This window comes from Macaca thibetana, chromosome 7 (genome assembly GCF_024542745.1).
Source record: "Macaca thibetana thibetana isolate TM-01 chromosome 7, ASM2454274v1, whole genome shotgun sequence".
NCBI classification, from domain to species: Eukaryota; Metazoa; Chordata; class Mammalia; order Primates; family Cercopithecidae; genus Macaca; species Macaca thibetana.
Window position 1 is genome coordinate 165,573,833 of NC_065584.1, and position 20,977 is coordinate 165,594,809.

Consider the following 20,977-nt stretch of genomic DNA (forward strand, 5'->3'; position numbering starts at 1 on the left):
CAAGGGTGAATTTTTCCTTAAGCTTTGTGTAAGAAATAGCTTTCTAACTGTGACTCAGACTCCAGAAGTAATAAAAGGTTGATAAATCTTACCACATAAAATTTTTGAAATTTTTAAATCACCACAAAGTCAAAAGACAGGAGACCATCTGGAATAACATATTCATAACATATGCCACAAAGATTTAATATCCCAAATACAGGAAACTCTTAAAAATGGACAGGCAAAAGATCTAAATAGAAAAATGGGAAAGAGACAGTAGCAGACAATTCACTAAAAAACAAGATATAAAAAATGGTCCTCAAACATATGAAGTAATGTTCAAACTCACTCATAATTAGAGAAATGCAAATTAGGACAACACTAAGAAATCATTTATCACCTGTCAGACTGACAAACATTAAATAACGTGACAGCACGTTATGTTGGCCAAGACTTTGGGGAAGCAGACTTCCTATACATTCCTGGTGGGAATGCAAATTGGTGCAATCCTTCTGGAAGAAAGTTTGTCAAAACAAAACTACATATGCGCTTACCTTTTGACCCAGCAATCCCACTTCAAGGGATCCATTCCAAAGATACACTTCTGATGATAATAAAACACATATGCACAAGGTTATTCATTGCAGCATTGTTTCTCACTGCAAAATATTGGAGTCATCTAAATGTCCAGTATTTAGTGGTTGAATAAACCATGGCACTTCAATAAGATGAAGCACTGTGCAGTTATAAGAAAGAATTAAGGAAGAGCTGTATGAATGCATACGGAGTGAATTCCAGGACATACTATTCAGTGAAGTAAGCAAAGTCCAAGAGTATTTACAGTACACAGCTCTTCACAGAAGAAGGAAGAGGACATGAGAAAATGTACTTGTATCTGCACATTTGTGCAAAAGAAATGCAGTAAGGATAAACCAGAAATGAAAGAGACTAGTCACCTACAGAGGGTGGATGGAACAAGGATGGAAAGAAGACAGGAATGTAGTGTAGCGGGAGTGACATTTCTCTGGCTCACAAAACCATGGTAATGTTTAACATGCCTTTATCAATGTCTGGAGTGAGGGGCTGTCACTGTACTTGTGTGACTCTATCACTGTGAACCCTTGGTCCAACCCAGTGTGGAAATATTTGCGTTAAGTGTCATGCAGTGTACAAGGAAATTTTCTACTTAACAGCATTTGCCTATGAGGTATCAAAAAGGAATGCTTGTTTTCACTACAACAGTTCTAACCAGCTACAGATGTTCAAGAACCTTGCACTGTGAGGGACCCCAGATACCAGACCCACACTGGACGAAACAGACAACTGTTTTTTAACCCCAGTGAACAATGAGGATTGTTTTAACCAGTTCCTTTCTATCTGGAGCACTAGCTTTCAGTGCATAGCATAACCATCACCAGTGTCTCCTTTCTAGCCCTTAAACAACCCTGACTTTCCCCCACAAGGAGAAACACTGGTTGTGCTCCCTTGCCTGAAAGTTAGTAACCAGCTTCAGTGGTTTTTACTTGTGTTTCTTTTGCCTGAGATGGTCTTTGTTTCATTCTTTGTCAGCAGATAAGAGAGATATTTACATAAGCTGAAAGACCCATATTGGCTTCTTACTGAAATATCCTAAATAAACGTTTTGTCCAAGTTGTACAAATGTACAGAAGAATTATTTCTATTTCATCTTTCTTAATTTCCTCTGCATCATCCACAGAGGGAGATGATAATGTACCGTAAAATTGTCAAAATACATCAGGCAGAGAGAGAAGCAGGAACTGAGTGAGGAACTGGTTAATTCATTGGCTGGCTTCCCAGCCCTGCATGGCAACACTCACTGTATTTTCAATTGCTTAAATAAAATTGTGGACACTTTTCTTCTTTCCCATTCACCTTGGGCATATTGTTGATGACACTGGTATTTCCCATTTCAGGAATGACCATACCTGAAGAAGATGCTGATGTGGGACAAGGCAGTAAATATTGCCTCGTGGCAATTGGGAGACTCCAGGTAAGAAAAAATTCATAGCCTTTTTAATCTTAAATGAAGGCTTATTGCCACAAAGTGCAGAAGACAGTTGGTTTGGATGCCTATTCTGATCACCTGTGTTCTTGGTATTTGTTGGGTTTCGTGTCTCACTCTGTGGGACAAGGCTGAGGCCAAATCTAGAAGAGAAGGGGACTGTGAGCTGCAAGCAGAGTTCTTGCTGAGCTGAGGGGTTGCATCAGTTCATCCCCCATGCTTGTGCCAGTTGCCATGAACTTGCATTCTGCTCACATCACATCCCTGCTTAACCCCCTTGACTGTTTCTCCAGGGTCTATGGGATAAAGTCCAAGCTCATCATCACAACCCCATCTCCTTCCTTTCTTCCTCTCTCACATCTTGTTCCCACACAGCACCATTCCCCTTTCCATAAACCCCCACCTCTGGGGGTGTTCACAGGCTGTTTCTTCTGCCTGGTATTTCCTTGTTCCCCTTCTTCTCCTTTCAATATTCCTTACCCTCCTTATCTGCTCATCTTTCAAGACCCAACTAAAATGTCTCCCTGATCTTAGTCTAAATCAATCCTTCTCTCCTCCCTGCTCTCATAGCACTGAGCTCTACCCTCAGTTACTCTTCTTTCACTGTCTGTTGCAGGTAGTAAGTTGAGTGCATGCTCATCCCCGCAAGCTCCTCAAGGCCAGGGAATGTGTCTTTTATTGTGTGAAAGTTAAATTTGCTCAATGTCTGGCACACACAGTAACTACTCATTCAACTGGACTGTTCATTCTCCCTAGGACATTGAGGGTCTTCCCCATCCCGAAGAGGAGAGACATACTAGACCTGGTTCAGATACACTAATCTCTCATGTCCCTGGTTTCCTAGTTCTGACCATTTTCAGACAAATGAATAGTCAATTTCATCCATGTATGACCTACGCTGGGTATTGCTTGCACATGGGTGAAGAAAGAATATTTGGGTAAATTCAGTTCACAAATATATATGCTCCAAGTATTTTAACTAGTTCCTTAGGCTCATTTGTCATCCTTAGTAAAGGGAAGGTAGGGGAAGAGAAGGGGATTAACATTTATTGAGCACCAACTTGAGCAATTGCCAAGGTTTAACATGCAATATCCCTTTTAAGGCTCACAAACATCCTATGAGATTATAGGTTTTATTATTCCCATTGGTTGATGAGGCAACTGAAGTTCAGAAATGTAAAGAAAATGGCCAACTGTTACAGTTAAAGATGTGATCAGGGATAGATATTTGAACACTTTAGGGTCATTGTACTGACTGACATGGAAAGATCTTTGAAGTGAAATGCACATGGATTACTCTTCTCATCTCTGTCACCATCTCCAACTCATCTCTGTCAACACCACCTCAACTGTGGATTTTCCCCGTCCCAGGTGACCAGCTCTCCTGTATGCATGGACATGAATGGGATGTCAGTGCCCACAGAGTTCTTATCCCGGCATAACTCTGATGGAATCATCACATTTGTGGATCCAAGATGTATCAGTGTGATTGGCTACCAACCCCAGGTCAGTAGATAGTTTTGAGCTCATGGCAATTGACTAGAGATTTAATTGTTTTAAAAACATTCTTACCTCATTTGAGATACAACACAATGGCCATGTGGAGAAACATCATAAAGACCAATATACCCTGCCTGCATAGAATGATAGATATCCTTCCAAGGCAAGAAAGGACATTGTAAACACCTGTGCCACTTAACATGGACTCTTTCTTCTTTGCCCTCGCTGTTATGTTTCTCTAGTTGATTTTTCACAAACTGGAGTTAAGATGTTCTATTAAAAGGGACTCTCTTATTAATTAATATTCATTACAAAGCTCATTAATGTGGAAGACTCTGCAAAGCCTGGTAAAGATGCCTGCCTAATTTTGCCTAACCTCTTGTTTCTCAAGTGCATTTGGAAATCTTTTTTTATATAGGTGGCACGTCTTTAGGTCTGTGTTCTAGATTCTTTTAAAAAGTCAATGTCATGAGAAACAAAAAGGCAGGAGCAATTGTCCCAGATTAAAATAGATCAAAGAGATAAAATAATAATATGCCACAAAAAGGCCTTAATTGTGTCCTGGGCCTGAAGACAGATTGATAGAAAATTCATTTGGGAGACAATTGAAATGTTAATATGTACAGAATATTGGGTGATGTCATTGAATAATTATTGATTTTCTTAGGTTTAGTATAGCACATGATAGCACATTGTCGTTTTGTAAGATAATCTCATTTTTTATTTATTTATTTATTTATTTTTTTTTTTTTGAGACGGAGTCTCGCTCTGTCGCCCAGGCTGGAGTGCAATGGCCGGATCTCAGCTCACTGCAAGCTCCGCCTCCCGGGTTCACGCCATTCTCCTGCCTCAGCCTCCCGAGTAGCTGGGACTACAGGCGCCCGCCACCTCGCCCGGCTAGTTTTTTGTATTTTTTTAAGTAGAGACGAGGTTTCACCGGGTTAGCCAGGATGGTCTCGATCTCCTGACCTCGTGATCCACCCGTCTCGGCCTCCCAAAGTGCTGGGATTACAGGCTTGAGCCACCGCGCCCAGCCTCATTTTTATGAGATGCATGCTAAAATACTTTGAGGGGAAGTGCCATGATGTCTACAACTTAATTTCAAATGGTTCAGTAAGAAATTAAGTATATACATGCCTGTGTATGAACATATACATATATATGAAGAAGGAAAAATGCAAATGTGATAATATATTAATAATTATTGAATATACATAAAGGATATATAGCAGTGTATTGTAGTATCAACTTTTTTGTAGATTTAAATTTATTTAAAAAATAAAAAGCTTTTTTATAAAGAAAAAAGATGTTTATTCTGAGGAACAAAGTTTTGAGATATGTATATATGAGTATTTTAATGGCATGTATATTTTAGGACTAGAAGCAGTTCAAACTAGAACTATTAGGACCCTGCATATGATTCTGCATGTCTAGATTTATGTAAACCTTGGGATTCTTGGATGGAATAAAGGGAGAAATGGATTTGTTTCCAAGTTCACCCCAACCTCTGATGGCAGCCAGACCCATTTATCCAGTGGCACTTCCCATGGGCATCCAGTTGCTTCTTGGCACGCAGATAGGACTTCCCCTCCACTGCCAGTGTCAGCATTCACTTAGGCCATTTGCCGATTTGGATTGCGATCAATGAGTTAGTTTAAATCTTTTGCTGTTTAAAACACTTCCTGACCAGGCATGGTGGCTCATGCCTGTAATCCCAGCACTTTGGGAGGCTGAGGCGGGTGGATCACTTGAGGTCAGGAGTTAGAGACCAGCCTGACCAACAGGTGAAACCCTGTCTCTACTAAAAATACAAAAATTAGCTGTGCATGGTGGCAGGTGCCTGTAATCCCAGCTACAGGAAGCTGAGGCAGGAGAATTGCTTGAACTCGGGAGGCAGAGGTTGCAGTGAGCCAAGATCGCGCCATTGCACTCCAGCCTGGGGCACAAGGGTGAAACTCCATCTCGAAAAATAAAAAACATAAAATAAATTTAAAAAATACACTTTTAACTGGACCACTTTACTACAACACTTTTGAAGTTATCTGTAAACAGTTTATCTTATTCTGATCAGTTTCATTGTGAAACACATTTTTTTTTGGACTACTGCTATGTCCTTTGAATGTAGCATAGACTAATGATGGTAGATAGTAAACAGGCTTTTAACAAGTACAGTTATTTTTTGATAACCTCATTTCTTCAGCCACAGGAGAGCTACAATTTCCACATTTAAATAATTCCAGTTTTCATAAGCAACACATCTGTCCTCAGGCTATTATTTTGCTTTCTTTTTATGTTATTAAAATATGTTTATTGCAGTTTGCCTCTCCAAGACAAATAAAAATAAAATTGCATTCTGAAGCTACTGATGTAGTGCCTTAGCAAATTAGAAATTGATATTGAGCATGCCAAAGGAACTTAGAATGAATACCAAGAAGCCAGTTCCCTGATGGCTCCCAGGAAAATTTTGCATTCACTTTTTTTTCAAATCTGGGGTGGGACAGGCTAAAGAAGATGAGTTAAAGGAGATGTTAAAGGAGATGGAAATGAACAGTTGTCTCACAGTGAGTATGTAAATAATTACAAATGGATCTGGGATTACTAAAGCTTGTCTCTTTTATTTAGGATCTTCTGGGAAAGGACATTTTGGAATTCTGCCACCCTGAGGATCAGAGCCATCTGCGTGAGAGCTTCCAGCAGGTACATACTGCCAGTGCCCACTTAAAGCTGATGCATAGTCTGGGCACCTGTGGATGTGGCTGGCAGGACATTAGTCCTACTATATGCCAGGCAGGCTGCAAGGTCCTACCTGTGGCCTCACTCAGGGCCCCTGCTAGGAAGTCGCTCACAGTCTAGTAGGGAAGACAGACATGCATCAGTAAATAAGTACTATGTAATAGGAGAAGAACTCTAAAGGGTCATGAAGAAAAAGACTGCAGAGCGCAGAGGCTGGAGAGGATAACTGCATGGGGAAGAGGGAGGAATTGTTCCGGGGGAGAGAACAACTGGGATGGGTCTTAAAGGACGAGCATAGAATAAATAAGTGAATATTCTAGACTGAAGGGGCAGCCCTAGAGTTACAAAAGGGTGAATCCTAAGCAGTTCCTAGTGGCTGGAGTGGCACTGGCTGACTTGGAGGAGGTGGGCAGTGGTGATAAATGAGCCTGGTACAGCCAAGTTGTGAAAGGCCTCTTAACCCATGCTAAAGAACGTAGATTCTCTCCTCAGTCATTTAAAGGTAAGTGAAGACCAGGTGCAGTGGCTCATTCCTATAATCCCAGCACTTTGGGAGGCCAAGGTGGGCAGATCAATTGAGGCCAGGAATTCAAGACCAGCCTGGCCAATGTGGCAAAACCTCACCTCTACTAAAAATACAAAAATTAGCCAGGCATGGTGACACGCACCTGTAGTCCCAGCTACTTGGGAGGCAGGCAAATAGCTTGAACCTGGGAGGTAGAGGTTGCAGTGCACGAAGATTGCACCACTGCACTTCGGTCTGGGTAACAGAGTGAGACTCTGTCTCAATCAATCAATCAATCAGCCAATAAAAAGGTAAGCGGCCGGGCGGGGTGGCTCACGCCCATAATCCCAGCACTTTGGGAGGCCAAGGTGGGCCGATCATGAGGTCAGGAGTTCGAGACCAGCCTGGCCAACATGGCAAAACTCCGTCTCTACTAAAAATACAAAAATTAGCCAGGTGTGGGGGCAGGTGCCTGTAATCCCAGCTACTCTGGAGACTGAGGCAAGAGAATCACTTGAACCCGGGAGGCAGAGGTTGCAGTGAGCCGAGATTGTGCCATTGTACTCCAGCCTGGGCAACAAGAGCAAGACTGTGTCTCAAATAAATACATACATGCATGCATACATACATACATACATACATACGTAAAGCAAAAAGAAAGGTAAGCGAGGATGACTTTGAGGATTTTAGGCAGAGCAGTGTTTCAAAAAACCACTTTAGTAGCCCGGGTATGCAGAAGACACAGATGGGGAAATAACTGGAAACAAAGACAAGAGGCTTTTAAAATTGTCCAAGTAAGAGGTGATGTGGCCAGAATGTGGGCAGGGGCAGTGGGAATTTAAAATAGGGGGCAACTTGAGGAGACAGTTGTTTGACGAGTGCCGATGCTTTGGATAGACATGGTGAGGAGAGAGGGATTTAGGGTGACCTGGGAGCCCGAGAGGGTGGTCACCCTAGTAACAGTGTCATGCACATCGTGGCTGTTAGCTGCTGTGTATTGAGCACCTACTGTGTGCCAAACATATGGGAAGCCTTGTCCCGTGCACTATTGAATCTGCACAGTAGTCGGAGGAGGTAGGCATCATCATCTTCATGTTACAGGTGAGTGTAGTGAGGCTTGGTGACCTAAAAGCACCTCCCTGCCACACAGGCGATGAATGAGAGAACCGGGATTCACATGGAGGAGTTGCGGCTTCCTGAGCCCAGGTTCAGCTGAGGTGAGAGAGAGAACACACCTCCTCTCTCCACAGGGCTCTCATGTCTTGCTTCAGCCCTAGGAAAGAATAGAGCAGGCAGTGTTCTATTCAAGGAAAGAGGTCCTTGAGTTACTTTTCAAGAGGGAATAATAGTTTGTCACGCCTCTGAGAAAACATGTGCCTGACATTCTGCCTTTCAAGTATCTAAGAGTGGGGCCTCTCTGACCGCCGAACCTTCCTATTGAAGGCATTGCTATGTTTGCACAAATAGACATAGGACTCCAAATTTATGCCACATATGTGGATAGAACTCTTAACCCCCGCTCCTTCCTGCACACTCTGCTCGTTCCTTTCAGAACATCACCCACTCCTGGCTTTCTTCCCATTTCTGGCCTCCTCTGCTGGTTTCTCCTCTTCTGCCTTCTTCTACAAGCCAAGATGGATGATGCCCCAGGGCTCACCCCTTGGCTGCCTTCTCTCCTCCCTGTGATGTCTCCCTGGATAATCCTACCCATGGGACGACTCCAGCCCAGACTGTCCATCCTGCTCCACACTTGCTTTTACCCCACTGGGGTAGTAGCCCACTGGGGTCTACTTGAGGGTGGACAGTGGGAGGAGGGAAATATAACTATTGGGTACTGGGCTAAACACCTATGTAACAACCAGCTGCTATGCCACACTGCCACATCAGTGCCCCACAGCCCTCAAATGCAGAATGCCTGATTCTCCTTTCTCAGCCCCCAGTTCTCCTCACGTCACCATCCACCTGTTTGCCCAGGCCAGAAACCAAGAAACATCCTCAGCTCTTCCCTCAGTCCCACTCCATACACTCAGCGCCTCCTTTCTGTCTTCTTTCCTACCCCCCTGAACCAGGTCACCCCATCTCCCATTCTGACCATTGCAGTCATTTTCTTGCTGGTCTCTCTGCTTTTACTCTTACTTTACTCCAAGCCATTCTGAAGACATAAATTAGGTTTTGCCACATCTTTACTTAAAAGCTGCCAACAGGGCATTTAGAATCAAATCCAAGCTCCTTTTCATAGCTTCATGCTATCTATATACCTGGCCCCGTCTCATCCTCATGTGGACACTACTCCTGAGTTACGCTGGCCGCCTTCTGGTTCCTTGAACATGCTTTTCCCCACCTCAGGGCCTTTGCACGTGCTGTTCCCCTGAGGGAATGCCTTTCCTTCACTCTTCATGTGACTGACATCTTATCCTTCAGCTTTCCACTCATGTTGTCTCAGGGATGCCCTCAGTGGTCACCCTACCTAGGAAAGTCACCCCAGCCTCCTTCTAAGTCCCTTGTTTTCCTTCACAGCAACTATTTCAGTTTTATTTATTTGTCCATTGGCTTGTTTGGGGGATTATTTTTTTGTCTTCCTTACCAGAACCTGACCTCCCTATGGGCAGACTTCATTACGTCTGTGCTTTTTTATTATTATTATTATTATTTTTGGTTTTTTTTGAGATGGGGGTCTTACTCTGTCGCCCAGGCTGGAGTGCAGTGGCACAATCTCAGCTCACTGCAACCTCCACCTTCTGGGTTCAAGTGATACACGTGCCCCTCAGCCTCCCGAGTAGCCGAGATTATAGGCATGTGCCATCATGCCTGGCTAGGTTTTGTATTTTTAGTGGAGATTGGGTTTCACCATGTTGGCCAGGCTGGTCTCAAACTCCTGACCCCAAGTGATCCGCCTGCCTTGGCCTCCCAAAGGGCTAGGATTACAGGCATGAGCCACTGTGCCCAGCCTTCATCTGTGCATTTGATCCTCATCTTCACCACTGAGTGTAGAGCCCTGTACAAGGGTGGCTCTTAACAAAGCAATCTAAATGGAACAAAACCCATAGCAATTGATTTTCATTTTGGAAAAATGTGGAATTGGAATGGTTAAACATTGTAAGAGGATGCCTTTTTGTGCCATATGTTTGCTAACTATGTGGAAATTATGATAAACTTTGCATCATTTAGCATAGTCAGGTTTGGGTTGGGTGTGCTTCATTTTTCTGGGTTAATGGAAATGGAGCTTTAACAGTGATGGGGGCCTCCATTCTGTGCCCAGTAACTGGCCAGACCCGTTTCATTATCTTATGTAATCCTGAAACCTACACAGTAAGTGTTGTCTTCCTCATTTTTTTCACAGTAGACACTGGGAGGTGCAGTTGCCTGCCCCAGGTCGCAGAACCCAGGCCTGCCTGCCTGCAATGCATCCAATCACGACACCACACCCCACACACAGGCCTCTCCATCCAACAGCACACCCAAGGCTTCAGATTGCTGACACTGTCAGAACCCGGGGGATTTTGAAAAGACGAAGAAGGAATTTAACATCTGATCCCACCCTGATACCCAGCTTAAGTAATTCTCACTCAGAGAGCAGCCACCACATTCCTCCAGCAGGAGGGGAGGCCGAGACAGCAATGCCGGCAGCCCCAGCCCCAGCCCCAGCCCCAGCCCCTGCCACAGGGCACAGTGGGCAGCGGCCAAGCAGCTGCAGGGACATGCTGGAGCACACCGTGCCTTGGCCCCGTGCTTGTGTTCTTTGGTCTCCCCACTGATAGCTGAGGTGGGGGTCAAATGTTGATAAAGGGAAGTGGCTTCTTCTCGCAGAAGCAGGGAGGTGGCTACGTCAGCTAAGAGCCAGCTCTTGAACTCTGGATTTAAACAAAAGTACTTGAATAGTCTGGACAGGAGGCCCTTAGAACATGATTGTTTGTGAGGAATTTGAGTTTGAGGGGGTGACAGGGAGCCAGCCGGGGCCCAGGAAACTTGCGTCTGCTCTTGGTTTCCCTCTCTGAGCACAGTTTACCTATAAGTCAAAAAGAGCTGAACTCCGTGAAAGTGAAAGCAGGCTGCCGTCTCGCCTGCCTCCTTTCCGCTCAGGCACCTTCCATGATGAGGAAGATGATGAAGGGGGCTGTTTCCATGAAGAGCCAGGCTAAGCCAGGTTTTATGCTTGGCCTTGGCCATCTCCTGCATTGCACCTGGGTTAAGCACAGCCACGTGCATCGCCCTGGTCTGAGGGCCTGGACCATGTCACCTGTACCATGCATAGCTAATCCCCCATCACATGTCAGGTTTCCCAGCCTCCCAACATTTACCCATGCTGTACCTTCTGCCAGGAGAGCCCTCCCCACACATCTTCACTTGCCAACACTTTACCCTCTTCCAACTGGAGAGAAACCCCGTTTCTCTCCGGGAGCCGTCTTCAGATCCTGACCGCAGGCCATGTCTCCTCACCCTCCTGGTAACCCCATGGCATTTCATCTGGGTTTCTGTAGTGGCATCAAGCATACTCTCTCTGGGTTACAGTTATCTACACACTGATCCTTCACCTGCTGGCTGAGAGGCTCTTTGGGGACAGAGAATGTGTATTGGCAATAGGAATTTATGTAAAGGGCTTTGGAGACAGGTAGATCTAGGCTTAAGGTCATAAGGCTTTAGGCAAGGTATTCAACTCCTTTGAGGCTCAGTTTCCAGGTTCACAAAATGCTGTTGTGAGGACTGCTTGAGACAACATGTCTAAGGCGCTTAGCCTATAACTTGGAGCCAGGAGGGTGCAGAACTGCCAGCTCCCTTCTTCTGTTCTCTTTCCACAGCTCCTAAGGCTGAGCTTCCCTTTACACAGCTCCTAAGGTGGTGCCTTCTGTGTGCTAGTTGCGTGGAGCTAACAAATTTCACACTATCTCAGGCATTCTAGTTAGAAGAAACAAACAAAAAAAGGGACCACGCTTCCTGTGCTTCCTCAGACTGCAGAAGATGTGGGTTTCAAAATGTGGACAGTGACTCCCTATGTCCCCTGTTTTTGGAGCAGACACAGAGAAGTCCCCCTTGGATGCTGACCTGAGAGGCACATGGCCTTGACCTCCAGCCCCACGAGGAAAGAGCCAGGTTGCTGTTGGGGCCGCGGACATGCCCGGCCTTACCTACTGCACAGCTCAGCCTCCTCCCCTGTGGTGTCTGGGACAGCTGCCCACCCTCCCAGAGCTCTTGGTTTCGTTTATTTATCACTCAGGGATTTCCCACCAGGGAGCTTTACCTGCCATCCGCAGGCCCAGATCTTGTCTGGCTTCCCCCGGGGACAGTGTGGAAGAGCTATCCCCAGCTGTGGGGCCAGCACACCGTTGAGTCCCTGTGGGAAGTGTGCTCTGAGAGCCTGCTCCTTGTAGGGCTTGAGGATAGACATGGGGTAGACACAGGTGACCAAGATGTCCATGTCCCCATGCTGAGTGCAGTCTGGCCAAGACGACAGACACCACCGAAGAATAGACCACAAGTGTGGTGGGTGTGAGGAATGGGTGAATCAGGCCTTCCCTGATCGCAGGGACCAAGTCCCCATTCTAATCTGTGGTCACATTGTGATCTCTCAGTCAGCAAGCCCGACTGCCATGGCCCAGAGATTTGCCAGCCCTGATCTGGGGTCTGCACATGCCTGTGGAGGGGAGAACTCCTGCTCGCCATATTTTGTCCTGGGGGGTGTAATCACACCCAGGCCTAGTCCCACCAGTCATTTATATCCCTTCTTCCATTTGTGCTTCAACCATGAGAAGCGCACCCGAATGCTACCTTCTGCGCGTATGCATGCGTATTCCGGTGTCTGGTTTGCTGCATGTGCCTGTGATGTGCACAGCAGCCCCCCACTTACCTGCTGTGATGCTTTCAACAATTTCAGTTACCAGCAGTCAACCACAGTCCAAAAATATTAAATGGAAAATTCCAGAAATAACTCATCAGTTTTACATTGTGTGCTGTTCTGAGTAGCATGATGAAATCTTGTGCCTTCCCACTCTGTCCAGCTTGGGACGTGATTCCTCCCTTTGGCCAGTGTTTCCACACTGCATTTGCTACCAAACAAGTGCAAGAATAGTGATGCTGGCATATTGGTATAATTGTTCTATTTTATTATGAGTTGTTGTTAATCTCTTACTGTTAATCTCTTACTGTTTCTAATTTGTAAACTTTATCATAGGTATGTATATGTAGGAAACAGCATAGCATCTATAGGGTTTGGTACTATTCACAATTCCAGGCATCCACTGGGGGTTTTGGATTGGAGCCCCCTTGGATAAGGAGACTGCAGGCAGTGGGGTTGTGGCGGGGGCCAGCAGTGGCATGATGTCTGCTCACTGTAACTTCTGCCTCCTGGGTTCAAGCGATTCTCATGCCTCAGCCTCCCAAGTAGCTGGGATTACAGGCATGGGGCATGGCTAGTTTTCGTATTTTTAGTAGAGACGGGGTTTCTCCATGATGGCCAGGCTGGAGCATATTTTCAATAGAACAAAGGGGAGATCTGTGTAGCCAGAGGGACAATATTGTGATTTGGAAGTAAGATCTTGCTTCCTGTCCTAGCTTTTCCACCAAAGTTATCTGATCTTGGATGACTTATTTAATTTCCCTGAGTCTCAGTATTATCAGCTGTAAATAAGAAAACTCATCTTACCAAACTCGTGAGGCTATTTCTGAAGCAATACATTTGAAATCATATTACAACATCAAAGTGTAATACAGAGAAACTTATAAATAAATAAATAATCCATAGAAAGTGATCATTTCATTATGTCTCCTATCAGAGAGTCTATTGATTCCATTTTACAATGTTAAGCAGAGGTTAAGCATCTTGTATGTTGTGGTAGCAAGAAATAAATCTGTGAATACAATGTAGCTACATACCTGAGTGAGATAACTTGAGGGTGAGTGGAGAGCACCAAACCCAGAGTATCCTAGCAACCAAGGCAAAAAGAAAAACGCTCTGGCTTGCAGAGTTTTCATGATCTGATTTGTAAAAGCTAAATTAAAAGTCCTACTATAAAGCAGGCATTGAATGGTTGCTTTCTCATACCGTGGTTACAGAATGACCCAAATGCAGCACCCCGTTTCACCAGGAGGTAGGCAGAGGAGTTCCCATTGCAAAACTGCTCTCCCTCTCTTACTGTCTTTTAGCCACAATGCCCCTATTCTGAGATCCTGCTGTCCCCCGCCACAACCCCACTGCCTGCAGCCTCTCCCTCCTCCCGTTTGGCACCATCCTTCCTCCTGCTGACTTCCTTCTCCAAATGTTTTCTCAGGTGGTTAAGCTGAAAGGCCAAGTACTGTCGGTCATGTATCGATTTCGCACCAAGAACCGGGAGTGGATGTTGATCCGCACCAGCAGCTTCACATTCCAGAATCCCTATTCTGATGAGATTGAGTACATCATCTGCACCAACACCAACGTCAAGTATGTACTCCACTGTTTCCCTCTCCTGGAATCCACTTGCGCTTGCTTGGGTCCAGAGCTGGCAATTTTATTTGGAGCTCTTTTCTCCCTGCCGGCTCTCCCTGCAGCTGGAAATCCCTGCAGGATTAAGAACAGAGGAGACTGTAGGTCCCCATCACTGTCTCCCTCCCATGTTCCTCCTTCTCATTTCCCTCCTGATTTGTGAGAAACAAAAGAATGAGTGATGATCATGACACTCCCTTCCCTTCAGTGCAAGGTGCTCCAGTTTCTGCTCCTCTTTTCTTCCCCCTGAGCATGGAACCCAGCCAAATGGAGCTCTGCTGGGCCGTCCCGTGTTGCTCCCTGTTGCAGCAGCTGCTTGTGCCTGGTTTCTTGGTCCTGCTGCAGCCGGGGGTGGACGAAGTGAGGCTGAGCCTCTTGACAGCTCTAGAGAATGGGACAGGTGGCCTGGGTGTAGGCACCTCAAGGACACATGACTTCCCTGCTGCCCAGCCATGGAAGCATTCCTCCCTGCCCAGGGCCCGAGGATCCCAAGATCTCTGCTGGCGTCACCACTCCTATGTTCCATGCATGTTAGCAGACCTTGACCCCACCACTTCCTGGCTGTGCAACCTTGAACAAGTCACTTCCTCTCTTCACCTCCCTCATAAGGTTGCTGTAAAGATTAAAGGAAGTCAAGCTACAGGCCAGACACTGGGTTCAACTTCCAGCACAGTGAGCATGACCTTGAACAGGTCATACCTCCTCTGCATTTAATCTCAAGGATATACAAGGCCAAGGAACCAACACAAAGACATTTGGACAAAAGGATGTCCAAGCAAATGCAAGCATGTGGAAGCCATGGCCAGTGTGTCGGGAGGACTGTAGCATGCAAGGGTGTGAGATGAGGTTGGCATCTGGAAAACTGTCACCATGTCTCGCCATCATAGTCAGTGGCTCCAGCATCCACCATTTTCCCTGGTTCAGCACTCGGTTGGGGGACCCGTTTCCAACCCTACCACCTCCTCTTCCTCATCTGCTGACATCCCTTCTCGGTAGCCTCCCCGGAATTCTGAAGCCTCCAGGTGGTCACCACCGCCTACTGGCACTCTCAGAACTTGCCTGGCTCTGCCCTCTGTTGCCGTCCCTGAGCCCCTCGGATTTGGGAGTTCCCATCTGGGCCCCACAAAGTAACCTTCTTTCCAGGCAACACCACCCTCTGAGTCCTCAGCCTCTACCCTGCTCCTGGGCCAGAAGTCACAGAGCTGGACAGATGAGTCCATGCAAGACCTCTCAGGGGGCCAATGACCTGGAATTTGTTTTTAATTTTAGATTCAGGGGGTACATATGCAGGTTTGTTACATGGATATATTGCATGATGCTGAGGCTTGGACTTCAGTTGAATCCATCACCCAAGGAGTGAACATAGTTCCCAATAGGTGGTTTTTCAACCCTTGCCTCCCTCTCACCCTCCCTCTCTAGTAGTCCCCCCAGTGTCTATCATTCCCATCTTTATGTCTATGAGTACCCAATGTTTAGTTCCCTCTTACAGGTGAGAACACGTGGTATTTGGTTTTTTGATTCAGCATTAATTTACTCAGGATAATGGATTCCAGCTGCATCCATGTTGCTGCAAAGGACATGGTTTTGTTCTTTTTAATGGCTACATATTTTGTGGCATTTATATACCACATTTTCTTCTTCTTTTTTTTTTTTTTTTTGAAACAGAATCTCACTCCATCACCTAGGCTGGAGTGCAGTGGCACTATCTGGGCTCATTGCAGCCTTAACTTCCTGAGCTCAGGTGATTCTCCCACATCACCCTCCCGAGTAGCTGGGACTACAGGCATGCACCACCATGTCCAGCTGATTTCTTGTATTTTTAGCAGAAATGGGGTTTTGCCACGTTGCCCAGGCTGGTCTCAAACTCCTGGAATCAGGCAATCTGCCTGCCTTGGCCTCCCAAAGTGCTGGGATTACAGGTGTGAGCCACCGTGCCCAGCCCACATTTTCTTTATTCAGCCCACCATTGATGGGCACCTGGGTTTATTCCTTGTCTTTGCTATTATGAATAGTGTTGCAGTGAACCTGCAAGTCCAAGCGTCTTTTTGGTAGAACAATTTATTTTCCTTTGAGTATATACCCAGTAATGCAGTAATGGGATTGCTGGATTGACTGGTAATTCTGTTTTTAGTTCCTTGAGAAATCTCCAGACTGCTTTCCACATGGCTGAACTAATTTACATTCCCATCATCAGTGTGTAAGCATTCTCTTTTCTCTGCAACTTCGCCAACATCTGTTATTTTTTGACTTTTTAATAATAGCCATTGTAACTGGTGTGAGATGGTATCTCATTGTGGTTTTGATTTGCATTTCTCTGGTGATTAGCAATGAGTATTTTTTTCATCTGTTTGTTGGCTGCTTCTATGTCTTCTTTTGAGAAGTATCTTGTTCATGCCCTTTGCCCACTTTTTAATGGGGTTTGTTTTTTTTCTAGTGATTAGTTTAAATTCCTTGTGGATTCTGGATATTATTTCTTTGTCAAATGCATAGTTGGCAAATATTTTCTCCCATTCTGTAGGTTGTCTGTTTACTCTAGTGATAGTTTTGTTGTTGTTGTGTTTGTTTGTTTTTCTGTGCAGAAGCTCTTTAGTTTAATTAGATGATGACTTGGATTCCAACCCCAGCTCCCAACTGGGCAAGTCACCTACTCTTTCTAAGCCTCAGTTGCTTCATCTGTAAAATGGGGAGAATGACAGAACTACTGGCCCAGAATCATAGAATTATTCTGCAGATTCTGCATGGAGCTACTGCATATGAAGCACTCTACTATGATAGCAGGCTGAGTCGGCCCCAGTAAATGTGGTCTGCAGTAGCTATCACTGTGATTGTCAGCAGCAGCAGCAGCAACGCAACCCTGCCACCCTTTGCAGCGACTTGGCAGTTTCTTGGGCCAGTTCTTGCCTGCAGCCCTAGATTATGTTTGGTCTCCTAAATGCCCTGCCTGCGTTCTTCCTCTAACTCCGGGCAGATCACCTTGCCTTCCAACAACCAGAGACACCAGGACCCTCCTGGTGATTCTCTTCCTGTTCATGAGTGTATCTATCTCAATGCCCTCCTCCTCCATTTCCAGCTCCTAGCAGGGGCAAAGACTCCTCCTTCCAGGGCCAAACCCTGCACCTTCTTCATCTCCCTGCACGCCCCTGGACTCCCATGACCCTCCCCTCTTGTCTCATCCTCCTTGTTGGCTCCTTCTCGGGCCTTCACATAGACACCTGACTTCCTGATCTTGGAGAATCCCTGTCAGGCCAACCCACCAAAGCTCCCCTCCCACCTGGCCCTGCCAGACGTGTCTGTGGGAACCTCCTTCTTCACCATTCATCTGTTCTTAGTCCCTTACAGCCTTGCTTTAGCCCTGAAGGTGTTGAAATTGTTTTCGCAGAAGCCTCTGATAACCCACATGAAATAACCTATTCTCACTGGTCATTCTCCCCAGACTCTGTCCGACCAGCTTCTCTTTCTTAATGTCACCCTTGGCTGACTTGATGCTCTGATTCTTTTTTTACCTTTACCTTCTAGTCAAGACTTTCTTGGTTGTAAGTAGAGCAGGAACAAATGTACTAAATCACAGTTCCAGGTATGCAAAAAGATAATACTATTTTACTATTTTCCATTCTGATTTTATCTGGTGAAACTCAGTTAGCTTGGCCAAATTAAGGATGTTTTATTGTCTCACTTCTCCCAACATGGGAAAAGGGTGGTTCTTCTTTACTCAGGAAGCAGAGAGGTACCACCAGTGCCAGGCTCATATGTGGCCCAGCCCTGAAGAAAATAGGGACGCTTGAGAAACAGGAGTAAAAGTAAGCAGGGCTCAGGATTCCATGGTGCTTTCTTTGTTCAACAGGTGTGTTATGGAGGGTGCTGAGCACGGGCCTTTCAGGAGCTCTTGAGACAGGGTAACAGCGTGTGCCCACTGACCTGAAGGAGCCAGGTGCAGGGCGGTGGGAGCCCCAAAGGGAGAGGAGGAGGAAAATGCTAGCCTGGATCTGCTTAGCATCTGTTCAAGCCATAGCTTTAAATGCCAGCCTGGATCTGCTTAGCATCTGTTCAAGCCATAGCTTTGTCCCAGGCTCACACCTCCTGTCATGGCTCCTTGTTCCAGCCACTCCACACTAAGACTTGAGCTCCAGTAACATGGAGAACGTAAGAAGGGGCAGACGGGAGGGACAGGTAAAATGCAGTGGGAGCAGAGAATAAATACTTCCCCTCGGGGCCTCGGAGAAAGCATCCCTAGGAGGTAGCACTGCAGTGGGGCTTGCAAGAAAAGTAAATATCCCCCTGTGAAAACCACCCTTGGGGCTGAGGTTTTGCTTTCTTTTCCTGAAAGTCAGGCAGCACTGAGAAAACAGAAAAGCCATCTTGTATAGGGTTTGGCCTACGTAGTTCCACTGGAAAGTTGCTGTTGCAGTTTGTGAGGTTACATGGATCAGGATGCCCCCTCAGGACATAGTTACACCGGAATCCTCAGTCTGTGTCTCTGAACTGAAAGGTCCTGCATTGGTGAAGTTGGTTGAAAAAGTTTACTGTGGACGGTAGAGGGCAGTGACAACCATGAATGTGAACTGGCTAGCTCTTTTTTGAATTTGGGAGGCGAGACTTTGCCAGCAGTAGGCAGACTTGTTATGGAAAGATCCTTAAATGCTCTGTGCTGATGGAAGGGGATGGCGAGGGTGAAGTGTGGGCAATTTGCAAGCTTGGTTGCTTTCAGTCAAAAGGATCCAAAAGAAACTTCCTGGAGAAATTGAGTGTTTAATGTCAAACATTTGTGTAAAGTTACTACAAAGAAGACCTCTTCATCACCCTTGCATTTTCTCCTGTTCCATCAAATATGGAATGAAGTCCAGAAAAACCCAGACTGATTTAACATACTGGTCACACACCACAGCTTTGAAACGTGCCTTGGCATTGGGGGCCAACACTCTTTTGGGGCTGTTTCTTAGCTTGAGTCATTTCAGTGTTTTTACTTGGGCACAACCTAGCTGCTGTGCTTTCTTCATTTCTGACATCTTTTTAGGGAAGTGATCTGAAGTTATCTCTTTGCGTCTGTTCAGGCCAAGTCCTCTTTCCTGTCACAGCATTGTTCCAATGTTGTCATAACCACACCTGTTGGCTCATGTGTGTGTGTGTGTGTGTGTGTGCATGTGTTTTTAAAACCCCACCATGCCCAGAATCATGATTGAGTCTCTCTTGAGCCGACCGACCATCATGTCTCCTTTGTCATGCTTAGCAGTGGCCACCAGGTTGGTCCTAGGCAGGTGGTGGAGCATAGGGGTGGGTACAAAAGAAGTCAAAGGAAAGGCTGCATTCCTGTTCTCTGCAGAGCATAGAGGCAGTAAGGGCCTGAAACACCCAGTCACCAAACCCTAGATCTGGGAGCTATCCTGGATCCCTCCCTCTCATTCACCTCAACAGGCAACCTGGCACAGAACCAGAGCCCCTGGTTCCAACTGGGATTCTCTCTAGCGCATCTCCTTCTCTACCTCTTTGGCACTGCCTTGGTTGAGGCCTTTGCCCCATCACAATCATCGGTCTTACTGACCATCTCCCCTGCCTTCCATCAGGCCCCTGCTGAGCCAGTCCACATGGCCAGGAAGCAAGCTCTAACACACACACGTGTGCACACACACACATATGCACACACATGCATGACTGGACCATGCTGCTCTCTGGCCCTGATCAAATCAATTCCAAACCCTGTAACAAGCATTTCGAGTGCTTCACAATAGACATGCAGATGGTGCTCAACCAGGATGGATATTATTAGCCTCCATCCCCAGACTCCTCCCAGTGTGCTTCCAGTTACTCCCAGGGACATGATTCCAGCGACCTCGGAATGCCCACTTCATGCCTTCTTACTCACTTAGGCTGAGTAAAAACCCCTGTCCAGGGAGCATGAGGGAAAATTGACAGCATCTGCCCAGCCTCCTGCACCTCACCGACAGGAAGCCGGGCTTGAAGCATTCACTTTCTACTCCTCAGCCATTGTAGCCCAGCTAATGGAGGGCAGCACTGGCTGCGGTAGGAACCCACTTCCCTCGCATGTGCTGTCAGTCAGTTTTCTCCTGAGCAGCCCTGCTTTCTCCTTCTCTGGAATTTGCAAGCACACCAAGGTTTATTTTTATACCATTGCTGTGAAATGTCTGAGAAAACTCCCCAGGGCTCTTCTCAGGATGGGGCAGCCTGCAGGTCAGCACTTTCTCTTCCACACATGCTCAGCTATGGAAGCAGAAACCCAAAGGTTGTGGGATGGAGATGCTGATGTTCCGACCACAGAGCCAGAGTGGTTAGGGTCCTGGGGATTTGCCAGCCATACCTGTGACCTGATTTTCTGCTTCCCAGTGAAAGGACCTTTTTCTGGTCTAGGAGCCCAAAGAGGAACAGAACTGAAAGCAACCCCCCAGCCTAATACCAAGACCCCTTATCATGGCCTTTATGCACATTAGAAACATGGGCCCTCCCCAAACACAGACCTGCACCAAGGTGTGTGAATGGAGAGGGCTGGGTTTGTGCCCCACTTTGCCCCTTGGCCAGGCACCTGCGGCACAGCTACACAACTCCACACAGTGATCCTATCCTGTCTCCGAGATTCTGGGCCTGGGCTGGGCACAGCCTGAGTTGCAGGTAGGAGTGGTTGTCATTTCCTGGAAAATGTTTGTGAGTTGAAGGTAGGGCTCTGGGAAAGGGGTAGAAAATGGTTCATGGGTTGCTGCCATCATGGGGAGTTCACTGCTTCAACCCCACCAAAGTCCCAAGGAACAGATTTTTCTCTTTCCTATGGCTC

The 20,977-nt window shown here is 46.3% G+C and overlaps 1 protein-coding gene across 5 annotated transcripts in view; it reads left to right on the forward strand.

The window, feature by feature from the left end:
• ARNT2 (aryl hydrocarbon receptor nuclear translocator 2) overlaps positions 1-20,977 on the forward strand; it is a 199,714-nt gene that overhangs the window by 148,067 nt on the left and 30,670 nt on the right. For all 5 annotated transcript variants that reach the window (XM_050799957.1, XM_050799961.1, XM_050799959.1 and 2 more), the window contains exons 9-12: positions 1,917-1,993; positions 3,377-3,511; positions 6,128-6,202; positions 14,006-14,157. In XM_050799957.1, coding sequence (XP_050655914.1) covers positions 1,917-1,993; positions 3,377-3,511; positions 6,128-6,202; positions 14,006-14,157 — 439 coding nt within the window. The remainder of the gene's footprint in view (positions 1-1,916; positions 1,994-3,376; positions 3,512-6,127; positions 6,203-14,005; positions 14,158-20,977) is intronic.